Raw genomic sequence first — 21,770 nt, 5'->3', positions numbered from 1 at the left:
CAAGTTAGTACTATTGATGTAGAAACCATTACATTTACCATCTGAGGATACTATTTGAATGATGATTTAGTAGCTTTATAGTAGGGTTTTTTTAGATGTATAGAGCATATTCTTTAACTGAAATCAAGATTGCTTTGTAGCTGTGTCAGTAATCCTAAACGCTGCACTGTTCCAGCCGCTTAGAACATATGTGATATGGGGCACTTTTCCTAAGAAATCATACTAGTGGTGTACCATGATTTTATGTATGTGATTTAAAGACAAAAAGTGAAATTCAGTATATTTTCAATCAAAAAAATGTTCACCTAGTGTGCCTTTTCAGAGCCTGGTGTAATTAAAAATACTTATGTATGACTGCATTCTTAAATACTGACACTAATTTTTAAGATATATTTGTGTTTATTGTAGGTTTAGTTAACAAACTGCATGAAGGAGCATCTTGTCCTACTTACATCATTAGGGAATGTCTTTCACTATAAGAATAGTTTATATATAAACTTATTTTTCAATAAAATAATAGATTCTTACAACTTGGACTATTAATATTATATTCAGCTGGATTTTGTTCACGATTCAAATGTAACAACTAGCAAAACAGTGACTAAGAAATTACAGCTTCCTTCTTGTGTTAATGAGTGTTCTTTCTACTATGAAATAATTTAGGGCTTCATTGTTCCCTCTGTGGGTGACTAATTTACAGGGGAGGAAAGTCTGTGTATTACAACTAAAGCTCTCCTTTCTCTCCCTGCCAAAGGCAGTTGAGACTCAAAAATTAATCCTGAAGGATCCACCTTGCTTCTGGTTCATTAAGGACTAGTCTGGTGTTGGAACAGCTTGAGTTTTTCCCAATAAACCATATTATCTCAAGTAATTTTTTCTCAGTGATATGAGATATCATTTCTAGAATTCTGCAGTTATAGTATTTGCTTTCATGGATAACTCATGAAGGAATCCCAAGGGCTGCTTTTTGAATCTGTTCCCTTTTCCAAGAATGCAGAAGTTGAGAGAAAACCACCCATTGTTTGCTGGTAATAGCAATCAAAAACACAATAGTAACCAGCCATTGGAATTGGACATTGAAATAAAGTAACAGACATGCTGGAAACTAATATGGTTTAGATTCTAAATGTGTGTTTAATTTCTGTTACTTTAAGTTGTTCAAAAAAATGTGTTGTCTTGTTCTAATGCAAAAGCTCATTCCTCTTCGTAGGTATCAAAGCAGCTAACATTTCAGTACAGTTTCCATATGTTACACTTTCAACAATGAAGTAATCATATGGCACGGACAGCTGTTATGCAGAGTGCTATAACAGAACATTAAACAGAATCCAGCAAGAAAAAGAGGCCTGCTCAGCTAACCTACTTCATAAGTTTAAAGTGGACAGTAGAAATGTAAAATAACAGGGGTGAACCCTCCTCCCCCTAAATAATTTGAGGACTGAGAGGAGCATTTAGGTGCTCAACAGTTCTTGGCTTATGAATGTGTTATTAGTATGTAGCCAAATCAATCTGAATCTGTAGCAGAACTGCTGTTTATATCAGGATCTCTTTGTTTTCTGTCAGCAGGTGGCAGTTCTGAACTCCATGTTAGGTTGAATAAGAGTACGCTGTGAACTATATAAATCCACTATTAATTTGATAACCTGCAGCAGCTTTTTCTTTGGGCAGTGCAGTATGGCTAAAGAGAGCTTGCACTGTTGTGATGGTTATCTTTTTTTAAGGATAGAGAACTGCAAAATATTCTTCAACTAAGATTTTTTAAAGTTTTGAAATCAGACTTGGGAGTCAGGACAAGTTAGTGGGAACAAGTACACATTGATGGCTTTTTTGAAAATCATGCTACAAATTCAGGTCATGTGCACTTAAGCCCATGATTGATGTTAAGCACCTCATACTCACTGAGGAGGCGAATGCCTGACTTTTAACACATAACAAGTGTTTTGTCAGACTGAAATGAAGTATTCTGCACTTGAGGAGTTGCAAGCTCAAAAATTTATGTATGCACAAAAGCCTAACTTCAGCCATTCATTTAAAAAACTCTTCACCTGTGTTAGTGTGTTGTAAGTGCTCAGGCTTAATTACACCTTATGTTAATGTAGTGTAGTGTCATGCAGATGCATTTGAAAAAATAATGAAAAGTAGAAATATGAGTTCAAATCCCAGGGTTCTTGTATTAAATCATTGCAGAGAAGTGGACTGAGAGTGCTACATTTTTGTGTGCTTGACTTATGGGGTGTCTAGCATAGTAAAGCACGAATCAACCAAGTTCAACTGCAGCTAGAAAAAACACACTTTCAGATGTCTGAGGAACCATCTCATTAGTTGTTCAGATTCACAGAAGTTTCTGCTTGGTTAATTGCCTGTTCAGAGACTGAAGAATTGTATGCTGTTTTTATTAAAATGAGATATATAGACCCACTCTTGTGTAAACAGTGTGGGCAAATAACTACGCCATACTTCACAAAATGAAGACCAAATTCTGTTCTCCAGCACAATGGAAATTTGTCTGAAGGCATTCAGTGTTTCAGGCCTGCAAGGTTCAATCAAATGTATGATAAAATACCTTGAGGCAGCTGTATTGTGGTCTGCGGCAAAACTTCTCTCTGAGGGAGTTCACTAGTGCCAGGTTTTCACATTTCTGCACAGATGATGAAAGATAACTTTCTTTATAATTACTGGAGCCAGAATGGTTCCATCTAATTGCAGGTTTGGGGGCCTGTATTAATCCTGCACACTAATTAATCTCTACGCATGTTTGCCCAGGATTTAGTAGTCTGAGGCGCCTAGTCTAGCAGAGCCTTATGGGTGTTCTTGTAAAAAATAAATACATAAATAATAATTTGAAAAATAATGAACGGCATTGTGCAAAACAGTTGATCAACATATGACTTAACTATTATATATGTGTGTGCTTAGACAGGGTATGAGATTTTACCATGCACTTCTGGCTTAGGTCGTGACGTGACTGAGCATGAATAATAAGTAAAACCTGTGGTAGTTTCCAGTTTCTGCCTTAAGGAATAAAGCCATAGTAGGAGGTTTCCAATAACAATGAAAAATAATAAGTAAAGGTGCAATTATTTCCTATAGGGTTTTTCGTAGCACAGGTGGGATTAGTTCCCAACAACAGCTAAAAGATGTTGTTTTTTCAGAGCTAGATTCCACATTCCCCTTCTAGGGAGCCAGTTTTAACCTTTTACATATTGAACTTTCTTCCAAAATCGCTGCTCATCACTGTGCTTGGCTAAGAGCCTCAGAAATGGGTATCTTTTTTCTAGCAGTCCTCTGCTGTTAGGTGGCTATCTGGGTTCATTAGAGAGGGAAGGGCATGTATTACATTGAAAAAATGTAATTTTTTCTGAAAAAATTATTACTGAAAAAAAGGTGACCAAAAAAATTACATTTCTTAAATGTTCTGAAACTTAAGCTTGGAGGATCTGTAGAGCAAAGATGATCTGGTATTGCAGGCACAGCAACAGTGCCTCTGTCGCATTGTGGAGCGTGACTGTGTGGCAAGTAATAATAACAAGTAACGTGTAGCTTCAAATTATCATGAGGACAAAGAACATTATCTTAGTCAAACCTGCACGATTTGGTGGCTCAGTGATTTCCAGGTACAGCTAGATTGTATGGGAGTAACTGTATCCTGATAGACCAAAGTGGATGTAGTGTTTTCTAATGAGGGACCTTGGTCAGACTGCTGTTAACTCTTGTTGCACCAGTTTTCTTCTTATATTTTTGTGAAATTCTGATAAACCAATGTCAATAAGTAAAAGTAACTTACACAAACAGATTAATTTCACATATTTAACGTACTGTTATCTGCCGAACCAGATACGCAGCAAGATCCTGTAGGAGCTCAGAGAGGGCAGTAGCACCAAGGTGTTGCTGAGGGTTGAGTCAAGAAGGGGAAGTGGAATAGATATGCAGAAAGAAAAAAGGAGAGAGATTTTTGCCTAAGAAATCTAAAAGGGACAAATGCTTACAGACAGAAGTTTTCTACTTATACTATTTAATTTTAATCTTTGATCTGTCAAAGAATATTGTGATATTTCTCCTTTATATCATTTTTTTACATGCCACTTATTGCAGTCTAGCAATGTGATTTACCAGGGTGCCTGCTCTGCAGTTTGGCTGGATCAAAAAAAAAATGGTGAGAGCTGCCCCAGGTCTGATGGCTGTTTCTTTTTCAAGGAAGGCCATGGTGTCCTTTTTTTCCCTGTCTCCTGGGCAAAACTGTAGTCTTTTAAGGACCCCAGCCCCCACTGGCCTTACAAGAGTTACCTGCCTTGTTTTACATTGGGTTTGAGACTCCTCATAGGCCACCTCTTTCAGTGCAGATGAACCAAGGGAGAGAGGAGAATGCCAAGTATTTGAAAAGAGCATAGGGCCCTAATCCCATGATTTTGGTTCTTTCAAGGTCCTCTAGCTTTGGAGTACTTCTCTAGCACTGTACTAGATAAGACAATACAACCCATCAAAATAGTAATTTTTCAGAGGTTTGGGATTCCCAACTGATCTCACGATGTAAACTTGTAACACTGGAGCAAAACGATGAGGATTCTGTAACTAACCATGATAACCCTCCCTGCTTAGTCCTTTTTTACTCTTAACACTTAAGTATAAAAAGGCCTGTCCTACACTGACAAAATTATTTTAAGTGGTTCTTTTAAAATTGAAATTACTTTTGAAGTTAAAAGGCCATTTGTAAGTATAGGTAGAAGAAAATAAGACAGGTAAAAATAGCTGATTGGAGAAAACAGGGCTCTGCTTTTAGGGGAAAATGCATGAAGGCTTTAAAAAAAAATCACATCTTTTTTTTTAATTTTCCTCTGAACTTCGCTGGTTTTCTTCCTCTTTCTGCTTTATGGGTGCATTTCCCTTATAATCCTGTTAAATTTCTCATTAGCTTTTTTACTTGGCAGTAAGAATGTGTTGAGCCAATTTGCTATAAAAATATGGTCTGAGAAGATTGACTCATTTGTCAGATTTTGTGCTTTTCTGAATCTTATTTATATCATCCCTTGCACAGCATCTAGCTTTACATGTAACCTCCTGTTTCTTGTACTCTGTTGTCCCAGCCTCTTCAGAACATTCTTGTTGATACAGACATAAATTGCACCAGGAACTGTAAAGCTACTGTGCTTCAGAATTGTATTGTAGTTGCACATACCTGTAATTAATTGTATGGGAATTTTCACAGTGCTCTCCCCAAGGAGCAATTTCATTGAAAAGTAACTGAGTTGTCTAGACTATAGCAACTCATAAAATCATCACTAGTTTTGGGGTTTGAGCTACAAAGCAGCAATAGAAACATGACTTGTAGATTTAAAGTACTTCCAAGCACAGGAACTGTTTTATAATCCCCATTGTAGTAGTCTAACCTGACAAACCATTTTTAACAGGGTTAAGAACAGAAAATGTGCATTGAGCTTAAGATCATCTCTCTGTTAATTTGCGACAGGGTTTTTTTGTGTAAAAACGCACCCACTGTACATGGACCCTTCTTCCCCCAAATGTGTTAAAAAAATGCACATTTTGTAGAAAGCACATTGTGCTTGCTTTTCACAGCTTGTGGTGTAACTGGTTTAATGTAGGAATAGCGTGACACTCAAAAAGTAACTTCAGTGGCTCTGGGTAACAGTTGACAGCATTCATGTTTGTGTGTTAATACTGCAAGGGCCAATTGGTGGAAGGTTTTATTTATTTATTCATTTATTTATTTACTGCTTAACTTTATGGGTGAGCATTCTGCTAATTGCCTTGAGAATTACCAACTGAAAGCACAAATGTTTTTCAGAAAGTTGGAAACTGAAGTTAGGCACATGGAACTTTTCCTTGGTTCTTGAAATCATGCCTATGTAGAAGGACATAGATATAGCTAGATATTGATATACAGACATAGATACAAAAGATACTCAAAGGTTGCACGGGATTTAGGTGAACCATCCTGCTACTGAGAACTGAAAAAATTTTTCTAGTACTAATGCTGTGAATGTCTGCATACTGAAAACAGCTGCAGTTTTCAAGAATTTTGTTCAGTGCCTAGCAGAAAAAAAAAAAAAAAACATACTTAGGCCAGCACTTCAGTTTGCTGTAGAAGGTGAAACTTCAGCAAATGTTTGAGTTTTCCTTCCACTGTAGCCAAAGCAAATCCGAAGTAGAAAAAACCCGAGGGCTTTTCATAAACTGTTTCACATTCGATGACTTAAAACACAGAGAGGTTTATTTCACAGGGGAAATGGTGTATTATGAGTCAGTGTTAGGCAGTACATGATCATCAAAATAATGTAAAATTCTAGGAAAACCAGGATGTTTTAGCTCTCATGTATTGCCAGGTGAGCTATGAAACATTTGCTGACCCTTTGAGTACGTACTCGTTTATCTTTTTAGTGCCTTTTTTGTGTCCTGGAAAGTGGAAGACACCTCTCTAATTCCTGCTGAAGATGAAGCCTGGTGCTTTGTCCATGCATAGGCTAGGCATAGGCTCCTTCTTGTAAGGTTTTTCCATATATAGTCAGAGAGCATCACTCATGGCAATTTCTCAGCACTTCTGCCTCTAATGCCAAGTGATACAAGATGCCAAGGAGCAATGGAAAATAACTTGAAAAGTACTTTGTTTCAGCTTCAGCACAGTGATATGTCATCCGAAACAACGCACACCTGCTAACGTGTTTTGGACACCTGATTAAAACAGTGACAGCTGTGAACAAAATTTTGTGACAGCATACCAGGCACAGTGCATATTTTATTTTATCAGAATCTTTGTTTCTAAAGAAAAAGAGACACAATTCAGCACTGAATGTGTTCTTACATTTATGTGTTAAAAATGGAGTTCTTTCTTAGAAACCTGAAACAGGTTATTAGAAACAGGTCATTCTTGTGTATTCTGCGTGTAGGCAGGATGACAAAAGCCTTGATTCTGGCTCGGTAATGAATAAGCATTTTAGTCCATACTGGTAGTTCCAAGTATTGCCATTAGGGCTATCTTTCAAACTACACTGATGGAGTTTCATAGATCTAGATGGTCTGAGCATTTAGATGCAGGTAGAGAGAAGCATTAAGTACATTTCTGTGCAAAATAAATCCTCCCGCCCTGCAGTACATCAAAGTGGCAAATCTGTCATTGCCTCCCTTGTTGCTGGTCAGGGGTCTGGAACCCTCCTGGCGCTCATAAGCATGAAATTCCCTTGGCTGCTGGAAGAACCCTGAGCTGCCCTGGGTGCCTGCAGCTCTGCTGCACCCTGGTGCTCCATGGGCAGCCTGACCCAGGATTTCCTTGGCTTAATTCAGCCCATTCACACGTGAGAGTCTAAGTTCTGGCCCAGGAGCATCTTGGAAAGCCCTGTGGAGCTGAATCTCTTCCTTCTGCCTGTTCAGTGATTGCAATTCCTTGGACTGGAGCCTGGGTGTAGCTCAGAGCATCCTTGCTGGGATTTTGTTCCAAGGAAGGTGAAGTGCACAGCAGCCGGGGTGGGTAAGGACTGTGCAGTTTTATGGTCTGTGCTGCAAGTGCCTGAATAGCTTTTGTACAGCTGTAAAGCATGTTTAACCCAATGTTATAAAACACGTCTCAAATGTATTTTCATAGCTTCATAAACTGTAGTTCACTTATGTAGGTACTTTTTAATGTAATCCTTTATCTTAAACATGAAATTGTTTCCTGATAGTTTGTTCTTTTTCCTTTTTTATGGAAAAAGGGAAAAGAATAGAAAATAAAAACTGCCTTTTTGTTACATGAATCAAGAGAGTCCTTAAGTACAGTAATAGTGCCCTAAACTTGTATTTTTTGAATTTTGAACCTCAGAATACAGGCCTAGCAACTAAAAAGCCAAAATCACATTAATTATGACTGTTCTTCGCTGTGGTTTTTGCAGTATAAGTTTGGAACAGATGTTTGGGGGGAAGGGTAGGGAGAGGAAGGATGGATTGTTTCTTTTTCTCAGCCCCAACTGGTTTTAATTCTTTCTTGAACATTTCGAGAATATCTTTAAACATTTGCCAGAGTTCAATTAACATCCTGTGACTAAAGGTGGAAAATGTCCTTACTTTGTTTTTCCTCAAACATATACCTGCTCTTACTGCTGATGCTAAAGCCAAAGAAAGAAAGGATTCCAGCTGGCATAGGTTTTATTACTGTTACATTAATTTGCAGGTTAAGCCTTCAGTTGGGAGGGGTCTGCTGAATTGATTTATTTATTTACTTTTTTAATTTTCATTATTTTGAAAAAGTGCTGCGTAAAACAGTGCTATTTAATTACAGGAAGGTTATGTCTTTTTTAGTGCTCATTTAACAGCTTATTCTTGTTCACATGAAGTTGTAGAAATCTAGTTTTAAAATATGTTTAAAGCAGAGATTGTGTTCTTGGGTTTATCATGTTTTTCCTGTACTAAGTATAAACAGAAGATTGTACATTATTGAAAGCCCTTTTTTGTGGAAAACAGGATTGGGAAAAAAAGTTTATGTAAGAATGCAAAATAACTTCCCGAGACTACTGGCGCAGTGTGACCATAAAACCTCAACAGCACATTGTGCAGTGACATTGTAACAATTTGCTTTAGCACCTCTGCAGTGTTCTCAAAGTCCTGTTCTACAAAACACATGCTGTGGTATCAGTTGACTGTTTTTTCCAGAATCAGTTCTTTACATGCATGTTTTTGTGATTAGTTGCTGTTTTGCAAGTAATTGGAAGTGGGGAATTTTTTTTTTTCCTGTTTAGCTTATTACATGTATGTTTTATTTGCGTGCATTAATACTTTCAATAAGTTGTAACATATCTGCTTAGTCACTTTATAATCTCTGGATTTTGATTTTCTGTGCTTTAGTTTTAAAGGCTGTTCTTTGAAACAGTTGTATCAAGATACAAAATGGCACATTTTTGCTCCCGGGGCCAGACAGCATCCAGCTGCTCCACCAGCCCCCAGATCAGCTCTGAAGGACTACTGCTTTTTAACCTGAGTGTTATAAATTCTGTTTCTCTCATAATCTAAAATGTTGAGCAGATTTCCTATGTAGGTAGTTCCCAATTTTACTGTCAGTGGATAATATGTAATACTAATGTCATGCTAGTACTTTAGTAAAAACCTTTGTGTTTATTTCGTACCTTTTATCATTTTAGCTTAACTTCCAGGATTTCAGGGTCATTCCTCCTGTAGGCTAGCTCAGCTGAAATAATTCTATAGCAAAATACAGTATATTCGGTTCTGTGTTTTACCTATAAACTTTATTTCCTTTTATGACAGCGTAACCCACCTAGTTGATCAAGGGAAGCCAAGGGACATAATATTTCTGGACTCCAGGAAAACTGTCTCTTGTAATATTCTGGATGAACTGTCCCGTGACACTTTATGTCCTCTCTGTGCGAGGCAGAGAGGGCCCTGGGGGTCCTCGTTGATAACAAACTGAACATGAGCCAGCAGTGTGCCCTGGCAGCCAGGAGGGCCATCCGTGTCCTGGGGTGCATCAGGCACAGTTGGTCAAGGCAGGTGATGGTCCCACTCTACCCTGCACTGGTACAGCCTCACCTTCAGCCTCACTGTGTGCAGTTCTGGGCAGCACAGTGTAGAAAAGACATCAAGCTATTGGGGAGCATCCAAAGGAGAGCAACAAGGATGGTGAAGGGTCTGGAAAGAATGACTTATGGGGAGCAGCTGAGGTCACTTGGATTGTTCAGTTTGGAGAAATGGAGGCTGAGGGGTGACCTCATTGCAGTATGTGGCTTCCTCAAGAGGGGAAGAGATGGGACTGGCAGTGATTTCTTCACTCCTGTGACTGAAGACAGGAGTCAAGGAAATTGTAGGAAGCTGAATCAGGGGAGGTTTAGGCTAAATATTAAGAAAAGATTTTTCACACAGAGGGCAATTGAGCAGTGAGAACAAGCTCCACAGAGAAGTGGTCACAGCACCAAGCCTGAGTTTAAGAAGCATTTGAATGATGCTCTGAGGCACCTGGTGTAACTCTGGGGGTGTCCTACATGGGGACAGGAGTTGGACTTGATCCTGATGGGTCCCTTCCAACTCATCTGATTCTGTGATTCTATATACATATATCCTTGCTTGCATAAATGTTCCCTTTTTCAGTGTGGCTGACTCTGCTAGCTGTAAGCTGCTCTTCAGATGATGTAAACAAACAAGAAATAGATTAATTTTTTTTTTTCTAGCTTATTTTCTCTGCTGCTCTTAAGTTCCTTGTGCATAAGAGTAATGTTAAAAAGTGTTTGAATGCATAGTCACATCATTACAGGAGGTACAGTTTTGAAATTCCTTGGTGCTTATTCTCTGACACTTGCTTCAGCCAGAGACAATAGAAAACTACATCTTCCGAGTAGTAACAGTTCCTGAACAGAACAGCTCATTATTTAGTGCTTGATACTTGATCTGAACTAGGAGAGGACTGGAAGGAATGGTGGTTTCTCCAGAAGGCATTTTTTCTGGCCAAATACTGCTCAGACTAGTGTGATGAGGAAGAGTAGGATGCTGCCAGCAGTGCCAGCTGAAATGCAAGGCAGAGGGACCTGCTTCTGGCACGGGTGTGTGTGAGGAACCCACTGCTGGGCTGCCAGAGGCCAGCAGGACAAATCCTACACTGCTCCCCCTGCTCTGCACAAGGCCAACTAAATAATAACTTGTAAGTGTTACTTTTGTGGCCATGCAGAGGGGTGGAGGTCTCTGCCAGCTTTGGCAAGTGCCCATTTGACACCATAACCATCTCAAGCAGCTCCCTCGAGTGACAGCAGAGCTGCCAAACATGAAGTTGGCTTTGTGAACATATTTGCCTCTCCCAGGAGGCAGGTATTTACTTCTTCACAGGTATTTACTGGGATGAGAGAGAAAACTTCTAACTGCATGTGCTTGCACATGTTGGCTGAAGAAAGGCTCCAGCCTTCACCCTGGTGAACCTAGTGCTCGCTTTTTGTAGGTGCTTAATGCAAACACTGGAATTCCACTTGCAGTCTACAGTAGCTGTGTCTGTAAGAACCACACTGCTTAAACTGCCTGGGTTTTCTCCAGCTGTATTACATACGTGTTTGCATCGTTTGTGGACATGAGTGAGGAAAGTGGTTTTGAAAATACAAGAAATTAATCTGAACAGACTTTTCACAATGGGTGAAAACCACTTTCTGAATTCTGAGTCCCCTTCTCCTTTTACCCCCAAAACAGACAAGCAAGCAAAGGAAAGCCCCTGGCTTACTCTGTCCAGATTCAGTGTCTGAAATTTGTTGTCTGAGTTTGCAGAACAAATGCATTTTGCCACCCACCCCAGCTCACAATTAGAGAGTCCTGCTACAGCGTCTAGTCTAAAAATTTGCATAGCAGTCGTGGCACATGACAAAACAGTCATTTAACTGTTTTGTACTAATTGTTCTATGCATTTATTTCCTGTGCTTTATATAAAGGAAGAATATTTCATTTAAAATTACTTAATATGTCATTGGATCAGCAATGAGTATCAGATGTGGAATGTTCTTCCTGCTGGTGAACTCAGGGGATGGTGTACACCCATGGGCACAGAGAGAAGAAGCTGGACAAATTCATAAATATGCTTTAGTTAGACCAAAATTCACATAATATTAATAAATCACCTCTCTTTTTTTTTTCAAGGAAGCTGTCACAATATATAGGAATGCAAACTTCTTAACATAAGTGCTCTCATAAAACTGCTTCTGTGAAATACAAACTCCAAGTCCCTTATGGGACAAAGTGTAAAGCTGAAATTTTATGAGAGATCATTGGAATTACCATGAACTTTTGGTGACATTAGCAGTGTTGGTTCTCACTGCAGTAAGCTATTTGCTTATAATTATTCATTGTATACTTAAATGTATGCTTTCTGGTCACAAAATTAATTGGCAAGGATGCTTTGGGTTTGTTTTTCTTCATGGGAGGAGAAAGGAAGAAATAGTAATGTTCTTGATCAAAGGTCAAGATAGAGTGTGTTCATTGTAGCAGCACACACAGCTTGTGCTGGTTTTCATCATCTTTTTCTTTTTTATATTTCAAGGCACAGTATCGAGGCCTTTAGATTTGAAAAGTGACATAGCTACAAATGATGTACACGTGCTAGAACCAAGATTCATTCAAAGCTGAGGGGAAAAAATCCCCTGTAAATCTCATGGTGGAATCAATTCACTCACACAAAAGGCAGAATTTATCTTGGTTACAGTGTTGTGAATACCAAATAAACCACAAAAACATAAAAGATAAGGCTCCAGATTTTCAGCAGTGTAGCTGGGATATTGTCTACCGCAGAATGTCAAGTGATTAACTCTTTGCAAAATGTTTGAGCTATTTAGATTACTGACTTTATCTCCTGGAAAAAAAGTAGTAGATTGGCATTCAAAAGGTGACATCTTTGCTGTAGACTTAAGCAATGTTCTTGCTGATTTCAGTAGTAAACTAATTGGAAAAAAAGCAGAGCAAGTCTTTATGGTATAACTTTTTAATCACACGGCAAAGATTTGTAATTATAACTGCTTCTTATGCCTGTGTTTACTTTTGGCATATAAACTGCTGTGATTCAGACAGGCTTCTTGCTTGTGATAAGTTATTTAAATACAGCATAAAAATGAAAAGAGTAGTTATTTGCCAGAATACTTTGTGACCATGTATGTTTTCTGTCCTTTCATAACCAGTGATTTTATGTAATACCTGTCTCTGATAATGTCAATACAATGCCAGCTGTGCCTCCTGGTGTCCACCTCAAGTCCATCTCTACCAGTGATGTCCACCTCCTGTTTGAGGAGCACTGTCTTTGTCTGAACATGGAAAATTCCAGGGGGCAGGGGGAAAGGGAATTCATTCCTTGTGTTTTTGTTTTGTTTCCTTTTGTAATCTGTTGGGGGCAGCACAGATGAAGTGCTCCTTTTGGCAGGGACACTGAAGAGAGGAGAGGGGAAATGACTTTGTGGTCCAAGACTGAGGGGAATATTGCATGTGGGGGCAGGCACAATACTTGGAAGATGTTACTGAGTATCATTTGGATGATAAAACATTGGGTGTAGGTTAGACTGAGAACTGTGTAGGGTCTCTGACTGAAAGCCAGATTATGAAACTGGATATGGCAAAGAGCAAGGAGCTAGCTAGCAAAGAGCCACAGAAGAAGCATTGCCAGAGGTGGAGAAGAAAGTTTTGTTGCTATTGTGGACCTCCTGTTTAGTTACAATAATAATACTGTGTATTTGTACACAACCTCACTGAAAGCACACGGTTCTGTCAACCTTTCCCCTTCATCTTAGGGGGACTCTTTATCTTAGAGAAACGTATGCTGCTGACTTTTGGGGAAGTTTCTTTGCAGTTCAGACTTCTGAAGTCTGATTCAGATGTTTTTCCTTTGAGTGCTGCATGACAAGAAATAGTAAGGGCATTAGCACACGTGCTACAGAAACAGCCCTGCTCCATCCCCCAGAAGGGCAGCGTGCCCCAGCAGAGAGTCCTGTTTTCCACGTGCATGGCAACGTCCAAGGGGGGATCAGCAAGCCAGCTCAGCTCTCTTGGAGCTCTCCTAAGAGTTACTGCAAACACTCATCCAAGTCACGCAGTTGTTACACCCTGGAACAGGCCATAGGTTAGATGCAAAGGTGCTTTTTTTTTTTTTTTTCTCCCTTTTATAAAGTAAATATTTGCAAATATTATTGCGAAACATCAACTGAGTTTAAAAAAAAAAAAAAAAAGCACGGAAGCTGTATCTCAATCAAAGTGCAGTGCTGCACACATCCCCTTCATCACTGCTGGTGCCCTGGCAAGCAGCCCAAAGGTTCATGTTGCAGCCCCTACACCTGATGTGTTGCTGAGAGCCAGGGACTCCTGCTCACCATGGGAACAGCTTTGCAAAGCCACCATACTTGGCCTTACAGTACTTAATTAAAATACCTCATCTAGGGGCTGTTTATTACAGCAACGCCAATCTGTGTGTTTGTGCCTTTTGGTTTCTTCTTTCTTGCTTTCTTTTTTCCCCCCCCCCCTCTCTGATGTTGCCTGTAATCAGTGAGGCACCGTGTGGGTTGCTGCTCTCAAGACAGTGACAACTGAGGAAATTAAATTCTGAGGCAGAATCAGTTAAAAGGCTGACTAAATCAGTATTGTTTTTTCTATGGCAACTGAAACAACATAATTATTTAAAGTATAAATCTTTATTGCTAATTAATTTTTTCAAGACAGTAAGTTTTCTTCCAGTTTGTTTATACCAAGGCTCTCTTAAATATATTTTGGGGGGAGGGGGGGTTTGATTTTTTTTCTTTTTTAAGAGTACAGCAATTGAGTTCTGTAGGACACTGTTAAATAAAAGCAGTGATAGCCTCTGGAGTTCCAGCTTTATATAAAGCAGTATGTCTTTTTAAGGTACTTTGCACTACTGGTATAACTGTTTTGTGCAAGAAGAAATAGCTACTTATATGTTTATTCATATCTGAAAAAGCTTGAGCATTTGCTTATACTATAAAAAACTTTTGACTCTTCTAGACAAAAACACTGCGTGTTTTTCAGGTCAGCTAATTAAGAAAAAACCATAAGGATGGTCTGATCTCACAGATGTTCATGCACAAGTTTTGGTCTCTTCTGTCTTTCTCCTTCAGCAAGTCTGCTTACAAGTGAAGTGCAGGCCAAAGTTGTTACAGAATTGGGTCTTGCTGTACAGTTCTTAGAAAAATTTAAAGGATGCTCCAGTGAAAGGACAGGAAACCCTATGGAAGTGTATAATGGCAATGATTGCTTCTTCTTCCCACTGCTGTATCTTTTCCCTTATATACCATATTGCATATTAAGTTTTATAGAGTTCTGATTGTTTCTTTATAAAAGCATGCTCCTTGTTATCACTAGAAGTAGCAAAATCCTTAGTAGCTGTTGTACAGTCTCAGATTATGTTTCTTTGGGAGGAGAAAATCCTGTTTGGGGGGAAATAGCTCCTTCTTAAGGGGGCTTACAAGGGAAGTGGTTATAATGGCAGGAATTGTTGGTATCAGTGTTCAGAATTGTGTATTTTCTCATCCTAAGAGTGGATGTGTGTATTTACAATAGAGTTTTCTGTTGCATTTGCTTTTTTTAAAAAAAACAAAACAAAACAAAAAACCAAACCAAACACTGAGCTTAAAAGTTTGAAAGGAACAGCTTGAGGAATTTTTTCCATCAAGATACAATCAAGGGCAGGAAATCGTAGAAGCAGAGTTGTGGTTTTGCCTCCATTTTTTTTATTAGTTAATTAAACTATAACAACTCTTAACTTCATTTTAGGTTAACTGTTGCTGGAGTTCAGGAATATTTTAAGAGGTCAATAATGCTTTCTTTGGCGTTGGCTCATTCAGTGTGGGATAAGGAGTTGCAGTCAGCAGGGCAGAGTTTTCCAGATGTGCTGCAGAGCGTGTGTGCATGTGCTCATGTCCACGGTTGGTGGTGGTGGGAAACCATCCATCTTTCCTCATCTGCCCACCACCCTCTATGGATGAAAACCACGGAAAGATACATGGACAGCCTGACATCTGTAAAGGAGCTTACAGTACCTGGTTAAAGCTCAGGAGTTTTTTTTTTTACTTGCAGCTACCATGCGACATGCATTTTAACTCATGCTGAGTCGGAGTGAGAGCATGGGGGGGAAATCCAAAAGGCAAAATTTGGGACCATAGGTGTGGTTTTAGTTTCACCAGAAGAAAAGCAAACAAACCCAAAGACCCTATTGTATCTTAGAACATGGGTTTTCTCTGTGAGGTCGGACTGTTTCTTTTTTAAAGTGCCGTGAGGCATCTGTCTGCGTTTTCTTCTTGGAGTGTAGAGCTGCTTAAGAGGCGTGCACTTACAGGGCACATGAGGGAAGCAAATAGAGCCATGCAAGTGTCACATAACTGTCTTTAATAACGGGAGCTATTCCAGCACTCGGAGCCAAATCGTCTTTCAGCAGAAAGGATAAAATTTAGCAGAGCTGGGAAAGGGAAAGAAGAAAGGGGAGGGGAAACACAGCACCACCTCCTGCTGACACCACAGAAGTTTCCCTCAGCTTTCCCTCTCGCTCCCTCTGAGCATATATTTTCTTTTTAATCAGCTGGGGCTCTTTCCTCCCCTGCTTTTTTCGTTTTTTCTTTTTTTAATAGTTGGAATTCTACTTTCCTTATTTCTCTTGTTTCACATTTAACTTCTTCAGAGAATTTCATTAATAGTTACTGCAATTAAAAATAATAAATAAACTCAGCACCAGCTGCTCAGATGGCTGTCATACCATATCTGGAACATAATGCGGTCTGTTCAGAGCAGCCACACAATGCAATTTATCCCCACACCTGAGGGAATGAATTTCACAACTATAATTGCTACAATATAATTCTTATTAATGTTGTGCTATAATTCCTATTAATTCCAAAGGGCTAGTAAATGCATTAGGACTTGTCAACATATTATTTTACACTGTTTATGATCTGTAGAATTACGCTCTTCAGTATTGTATTGCATAAAGAAAAGCCTTAAAATTAGCTTTAATTGCAGAGGGGAAAAAAAACCACATATTCCGTTCAGGCACTGGGAAAGACGGAAGAATCCTGGTGTTTGAGAAGTAATGAAACTGCATTTTAAAAGCAGTCCTTTGAACTTTCTGTGCCACACAGTTAACAGTTTATGAAGATGTATTAATAATTCCTGTCCTGGTTATTAGAAAAAGAACCAGTGGTGTCTTTATGAAGGAATAAATATCTGTAAGAAAGATAGATTTAGAAAATTAAAAATAACTGTCTTCCACCAAAGACAAAAGTAGGGAAATTACAAGTCACTGTAACTGATGTAATAAATGCTGAATGCGTTATCTTGCTGTGCGCTTATTTATTCTTGTTTTATCTCACTACCCTGCTTTTCTAGGTAGTGAATATGATGAGGAGGAAGTAGACTATGAAGAATCAGACAGTGATGAGTCCTGGACTACAGAAAGTGCTATCAGCTCTGAAGCTATCCTTAGTTCAATGTGCATGAATGGAGGGGATGAGAAACCTTTTGCCTGTCCTGTTCCTGGATGTAAAAAAAGATATAAGGTAAGCAGTAGTGCAGACCTACTGTGTTCCCCTCTGGTATAGTGGAGGAGGGGAAGCCTCTAAAATCAGTTTGCACTTTGCTCATTTAGTAGACACTTACCACATTTATTTTTGTGGTATTTTAGCAGAGTATGTATTTTATTCACTGACTAGCAGCCAAGTTACCAGTTCTACAAAGGATGTGGGCTTTTGCATCCCTGTCTGTCAAGAGACACTACAAATAGGGACTCTTGCTTTTCACATTTTAACTAGCTTTCTAGTATTTAGACAAATCAACTGTAGAATGCAGAAGGTACTACCACCAAAATAATTTCTTGGGTTCCTTTCAGAGACATTAAATAGAAGCTTCTGCCCATCAGTGCCAGAAGGAATTTCCTCTGTGCAACTGCTAGAAATACTGCTTCTCCTTTAGTGACACTGTGCCCAGTGCACTTTTCTTGGTAAGGTTGATGTGCAAAAGGTGGTGGTTAATGTTTTGCAAGTCAGGGGTCACCTCAGCCTCAGAGAAATTCTGGTGTCGCTCTGTCCTGGGTCCAAGTCCCCATCACCTGTCTGCGCAGCGGTCGGTGTGCCTGGCCCCTAGTGCAAGGCTGACATCCCTCTCTGTGACATGCTGGGAAACAATTCCTCCACCATCACCCTTTTTAATTACTCTCCACCATGAGAATTTTTTGTCTGTGTATAAGAGTGAAACACCTCTAACTGAACCTTGAGCTGACTGGTACAGAACATGCTGTGATGTTGTGAGGACAGTTGCTTCACATGAACTGGAGAGACAGATAAAATTGTATTGAACAGCTTAGACTTTACTATACCAGACCATTTCAGTGTGATATTCTGCATTCACTGACACTTAGGAACATAAATAGCATATTGGCACAGTTCCTTTAAATCACTTTTTGAAGTTTTTTCATGAATTACTGAAAATTCAGTCACTGACCTATACTCTAGAAAAAAGCAGTGGTGGTTGGGTTAGTTTTTTTCTAGTTTTATTTTATGGCTTCTCTTTTACATAACTGAAAAATAGGTTCTTCAAAGAGAACAGAATTATGAAAGAGAAATACATGAAGACCAGTAACATTTAAAGATAAAACAGTTGTGACAAGAATGAATAAACTGAGCATGAAACCACAGTGTGGACAAAAAGGTGTTTCAGTGATGCTGCAGCTGTTGTGGACTTCAGCAGCTCCCAGAGCAGCAAATCACAAGACTCAGATCCACATACAGGTCAGTTAATGCAGACAATACTGAAAACATGAGCAAGAAAACAGTGTGCTCATTTCCTTGTGACATACAAACCTTCTTTTGCAAAGATTACCCTGGACTATGTAATGGTTATTGTCCTCTTCAGTTACAGGAAAAACTGAATGTCATCTCCAGGGGCAGTGCAGAAGGAAAGATGTTTTCAGACTATTTGCAAGTGTTACTTTGCAAATGTACGCACATTATCCAGATTAATACTTTTCTTGTGTGTGTAGAAGCTGTGCCAGATGCAGGGCATAGTATAAAAGCTAAATCCCCAGCTCAGGAAGCAAACAAGCCATGGTGATTGTTAGAAGTCACTGTGCCCACAGGGCATCTATGCATTGCAGAAAACACTCACTTAATGGCAAAGGCTGGAAGGAGAACCCTGTAATTTGCTATATCCTGTCTGTTCTCTGTTTGACTGCCAGCCCTCTGTCTTTTTATTGCCCAAATAAGCAAGCTGTTTCTGCCTGCTTCTGCTATCTCACTACCTTCATCTCAAATGCGTGAGGACTGTCTAAGGGATATCTTGTATACCATTAATGTTAGAACAGTCAGACAGGGAACAAGTTAATGACCCTCAGAGAGGCTGACAGGGGGAGAGCAGCAGCAAATAAAAAGTACCATATTTTCCTTAGAAACTCACCTCTGCTTAGTCCTGATAGGAAAATGCATTTCCTTCAACTCTGCCTCACCTCATTTCTCTTTTCTGTGGGCTCTGTTTCCTCCCTTTTTTCTTCTCAGCCTACATTTTTTTCTTTTTACATTTTTATCTTTATTTCCTTCCTTTTAGCTTTGTGTCAGCTGTGTTTCTTATTTCCTCTTCATCTTCCTTCTGTTTAAACCACCACCACCACCCCCCCTCTGATGAATTATTTGTGGAGTCTGGGTAGGGAGTCCTGTGATCAAAGCACTGGGATTTTCTGGTGGGTACTGGATAATCACAGTCAGGGTTGTAAAACAATTATAGTGCTCCAAACAGGAACAGGGACATGCACATACAGTAATTGCCAGGCTCACTTTACGGCTGAGAAAGGATGCATTCCTTTAGGGAGCAAGGAGGAAAAGAGGATATACACAGCTTTCTTTTGTCTGGCCATAGGTGACGTACGTTTGAGAAGCAGAAATGTTATTTTTAGATGTGTTATTTGTGTTACAGTACTGCTTAAAGGACCCAGTAGGGATGGGGCTCCTTTTTGCAAACAATGTACAAGGATAAAAGATGGCCTCTGCACTGAAAAGTCATTATGGAAAGGTAAATAAGATCAGAATGAGTACAACAAATACTCCCAAGGAATGGGCTGGAGGGAACAATGGAAACTGTAAGAGAACATGTTTATACACAAGCCCAGATGAGTATCAGAAGACCCGACTGGCCTCCTGCCTGGCTGCTATCTCTTGGCAGTTTCCCAGGGGCAGTGCAGTAGAAGTGAGTCATAAACACTTATTTGTTCTTCAGGAGCTTTATTTTTTTAAGAAATAAATCTGCTTGCTGATATGTGTTGGTACTCTATATAGTATGGCACAGATTTTCTTGAGGAGACAAAAACTGGGGGGGAAAGAACTTTTTTTTTTAATGTTACCTAGATTTTTCTGTGGGATAGGCAGAAACAGCTGCATGAACCTGGAGCACACTGACTTCAAGATGCTTAAAACACAAGCTTGAGCTCAAATTCTTCTCTAGTCATGGTTACTGACCTAAAGAACAAGTTACAAGCATTTTATAGTTTGTCATTTAGGGATTTTTTTTTTCTTTATATGGTTTGTATTTGATGCCTTAAGTTAGATTTTTAGAAAATACTTTGCATGATTCAATGAACCCGAAGATCTTTGCCTTGTTTCTATGGAGTTCTCCCTCACCAGAGTTTGGGTTTATGTCCACATTTAGATGCCCTATCTAGAAGTGTGTTTGTATTCAATAGTTAATGTGCTTTGCAAAATGCCACCTGTAGGAGCTGAAGTGTGGGTTTATGAAGGTGGCTGGATTTATTCAGTACTGCTGAATGTGCCAGTTACTTGATCTCTAGCTCTGGAGAAGGACATTCAAAATGTGTGTATGATGTAGATAAACTTATTCAGGCAACTTGCAGAGATCAAATGAAATTGGACACAGAAGTAGATTGGAAAAAAAGCACCACAAATAATGGGTATGTACCATTATTGAGAAAACCCTAGAATATTTGTCATAATTTTTCTAGTAGATGCAGAACTGATAATAAAAGAATAATATATTTCTGCATACAGACATTTATGCACAATGGCTTTTTGGCCTTGGGCAAGAGGAGAAGTGGTACCTTCCAAGGATTTGGGTTTCTCTTTCTGCTGGGTAATGAATGGGATGAGGGTCTTAGGCCTGTTGAGTGGGAGGAATTCCCAGAAAGGCTGGTCTGAGAGCAGTGAGACTGAGTAAGCTTCAGGAGGGAAAATAATGAAGTGATAGAGGGAAAGAAAGGAATTACCATGAAAGGAAGGAGCAAGCCAGAACTTGCAAGTTGAGAAAAGAGGAACTGGATCCACAAAGAAAGCTTCTGGAGGAACAGCCAGGAGATAAAAGACCAGATACACAACTGCCCAAGTCTGAAACAAGAAATCCTCCCAAACCATCTTTGACAATTCTTTTTCTCCTTGAAGGAGGTGAGAAGCTCTCTGCAGTGCAGTGGCTTCACGAGTTCTGCCATGCAAGGGGCCCTTCCCAGCAAGTGTCCTTGTGTCCATGTGAACCAGGTGCCAGCCTAAACTGCTCTATCTCCTCCTCATCTGGTCCCAAGTTAATAATTGTTTCCTCCCATTTAAGATTTGAGAGTGTCCTTCTACACTGCCATCTTCTTCCTCAATCATTTGTGAGAGTAAATAATGAGCAACCTAAGTAACCAGAGCAATAAAAGTGAAGTATGAGTTTGGCAATGGGTTTAGCTGTACCTCAACAAACAGCCTAGACACACAACAAAGTGTTTACATTACAGCAGTAGAAAAAAAGTGCTGGGAGTCGACTGCAATTCTAACAACAGTATTCTTTTAAATGGGAGTAGAGGTCAAATTGTGTGTTACACTACCTCTGCGTGGTTTACCATTTTCCAAAACTTCCACAGCTCAATTCATTCCACGTAGCTTTCTGGTTTAGCATTTCCTTAAATTTTTCTGCCTGAAAGTATTTTTTCCCTTTCATCAAAGCACACCATATACTAGAAGCTGAGTTGATCAATAAATCTGTGTCAAGAGAAGAGCACCATTGGCATGGAACGCTGAGGATACCTGTGGGTGCAGAGTTATGGCATCTGTAGCAATTTATTCTAGAATTTTTAGAAGTGATTTCTTGCAGAAATTAAAATTCTAAAAAACTTTCTCTAGTTTCTAAAATACATATGGGGTTTGGGGATAGCTTTCTTTTTAAAAATTTCACTGTAGTAGCCACAGTTTAGCAGATCACCCCCAGATTTTCTCTTCTTGGAAGGCTCAGAGAGTACTTAGGTGTTGAAAGATGCCTCATGACAGTCTTCATGCCATCCTTTGACATTCCTGGCCCCT

The 21,770-nt window shown here is 39.4% G+C and overlaps 1 protein-coding gene across 1 annotated transcript in view; it reads left to right on the top strand.

Moving 5' to 3' along the window:
• JAZF1 (JAZF zinc finger 1) overlaps positions 1-21,770 on the top strand; it is a 191,900-nt gene that overhangs the window by 165,624 nt on the left and 4,506 nt on the right. Inside the window, exon 4 of the mRNA XM_030446371.1 lies at positions 16,831-17,000. Coding sequence (XP_030302231.1) covers positions 16,831-17,000 — 170 coding nt within the window. The remainder of the gene's footprint in view (positions 1-16,830; positions 17,001-21,770) is intronic.

The sequence above is a fragment of the Calypte anna genome, chromosome 2 (genome assembly GCF_003957555.1).
Source record: "Calypte anna isolate BGI_N300 chromosome 2, bCalAnn1_v1.p, whole genome shotgun sequence".
NCBI classification, from domain to species: domain Eukaryota; kingdom Metazoa; phylum Chordata; class Aves; order Apodiformes; family Trochilidae; genus Calypte; species Calypte anna.
This window is presented reverse-complemented; position numbering and strand designations above follow the sequence as displayed.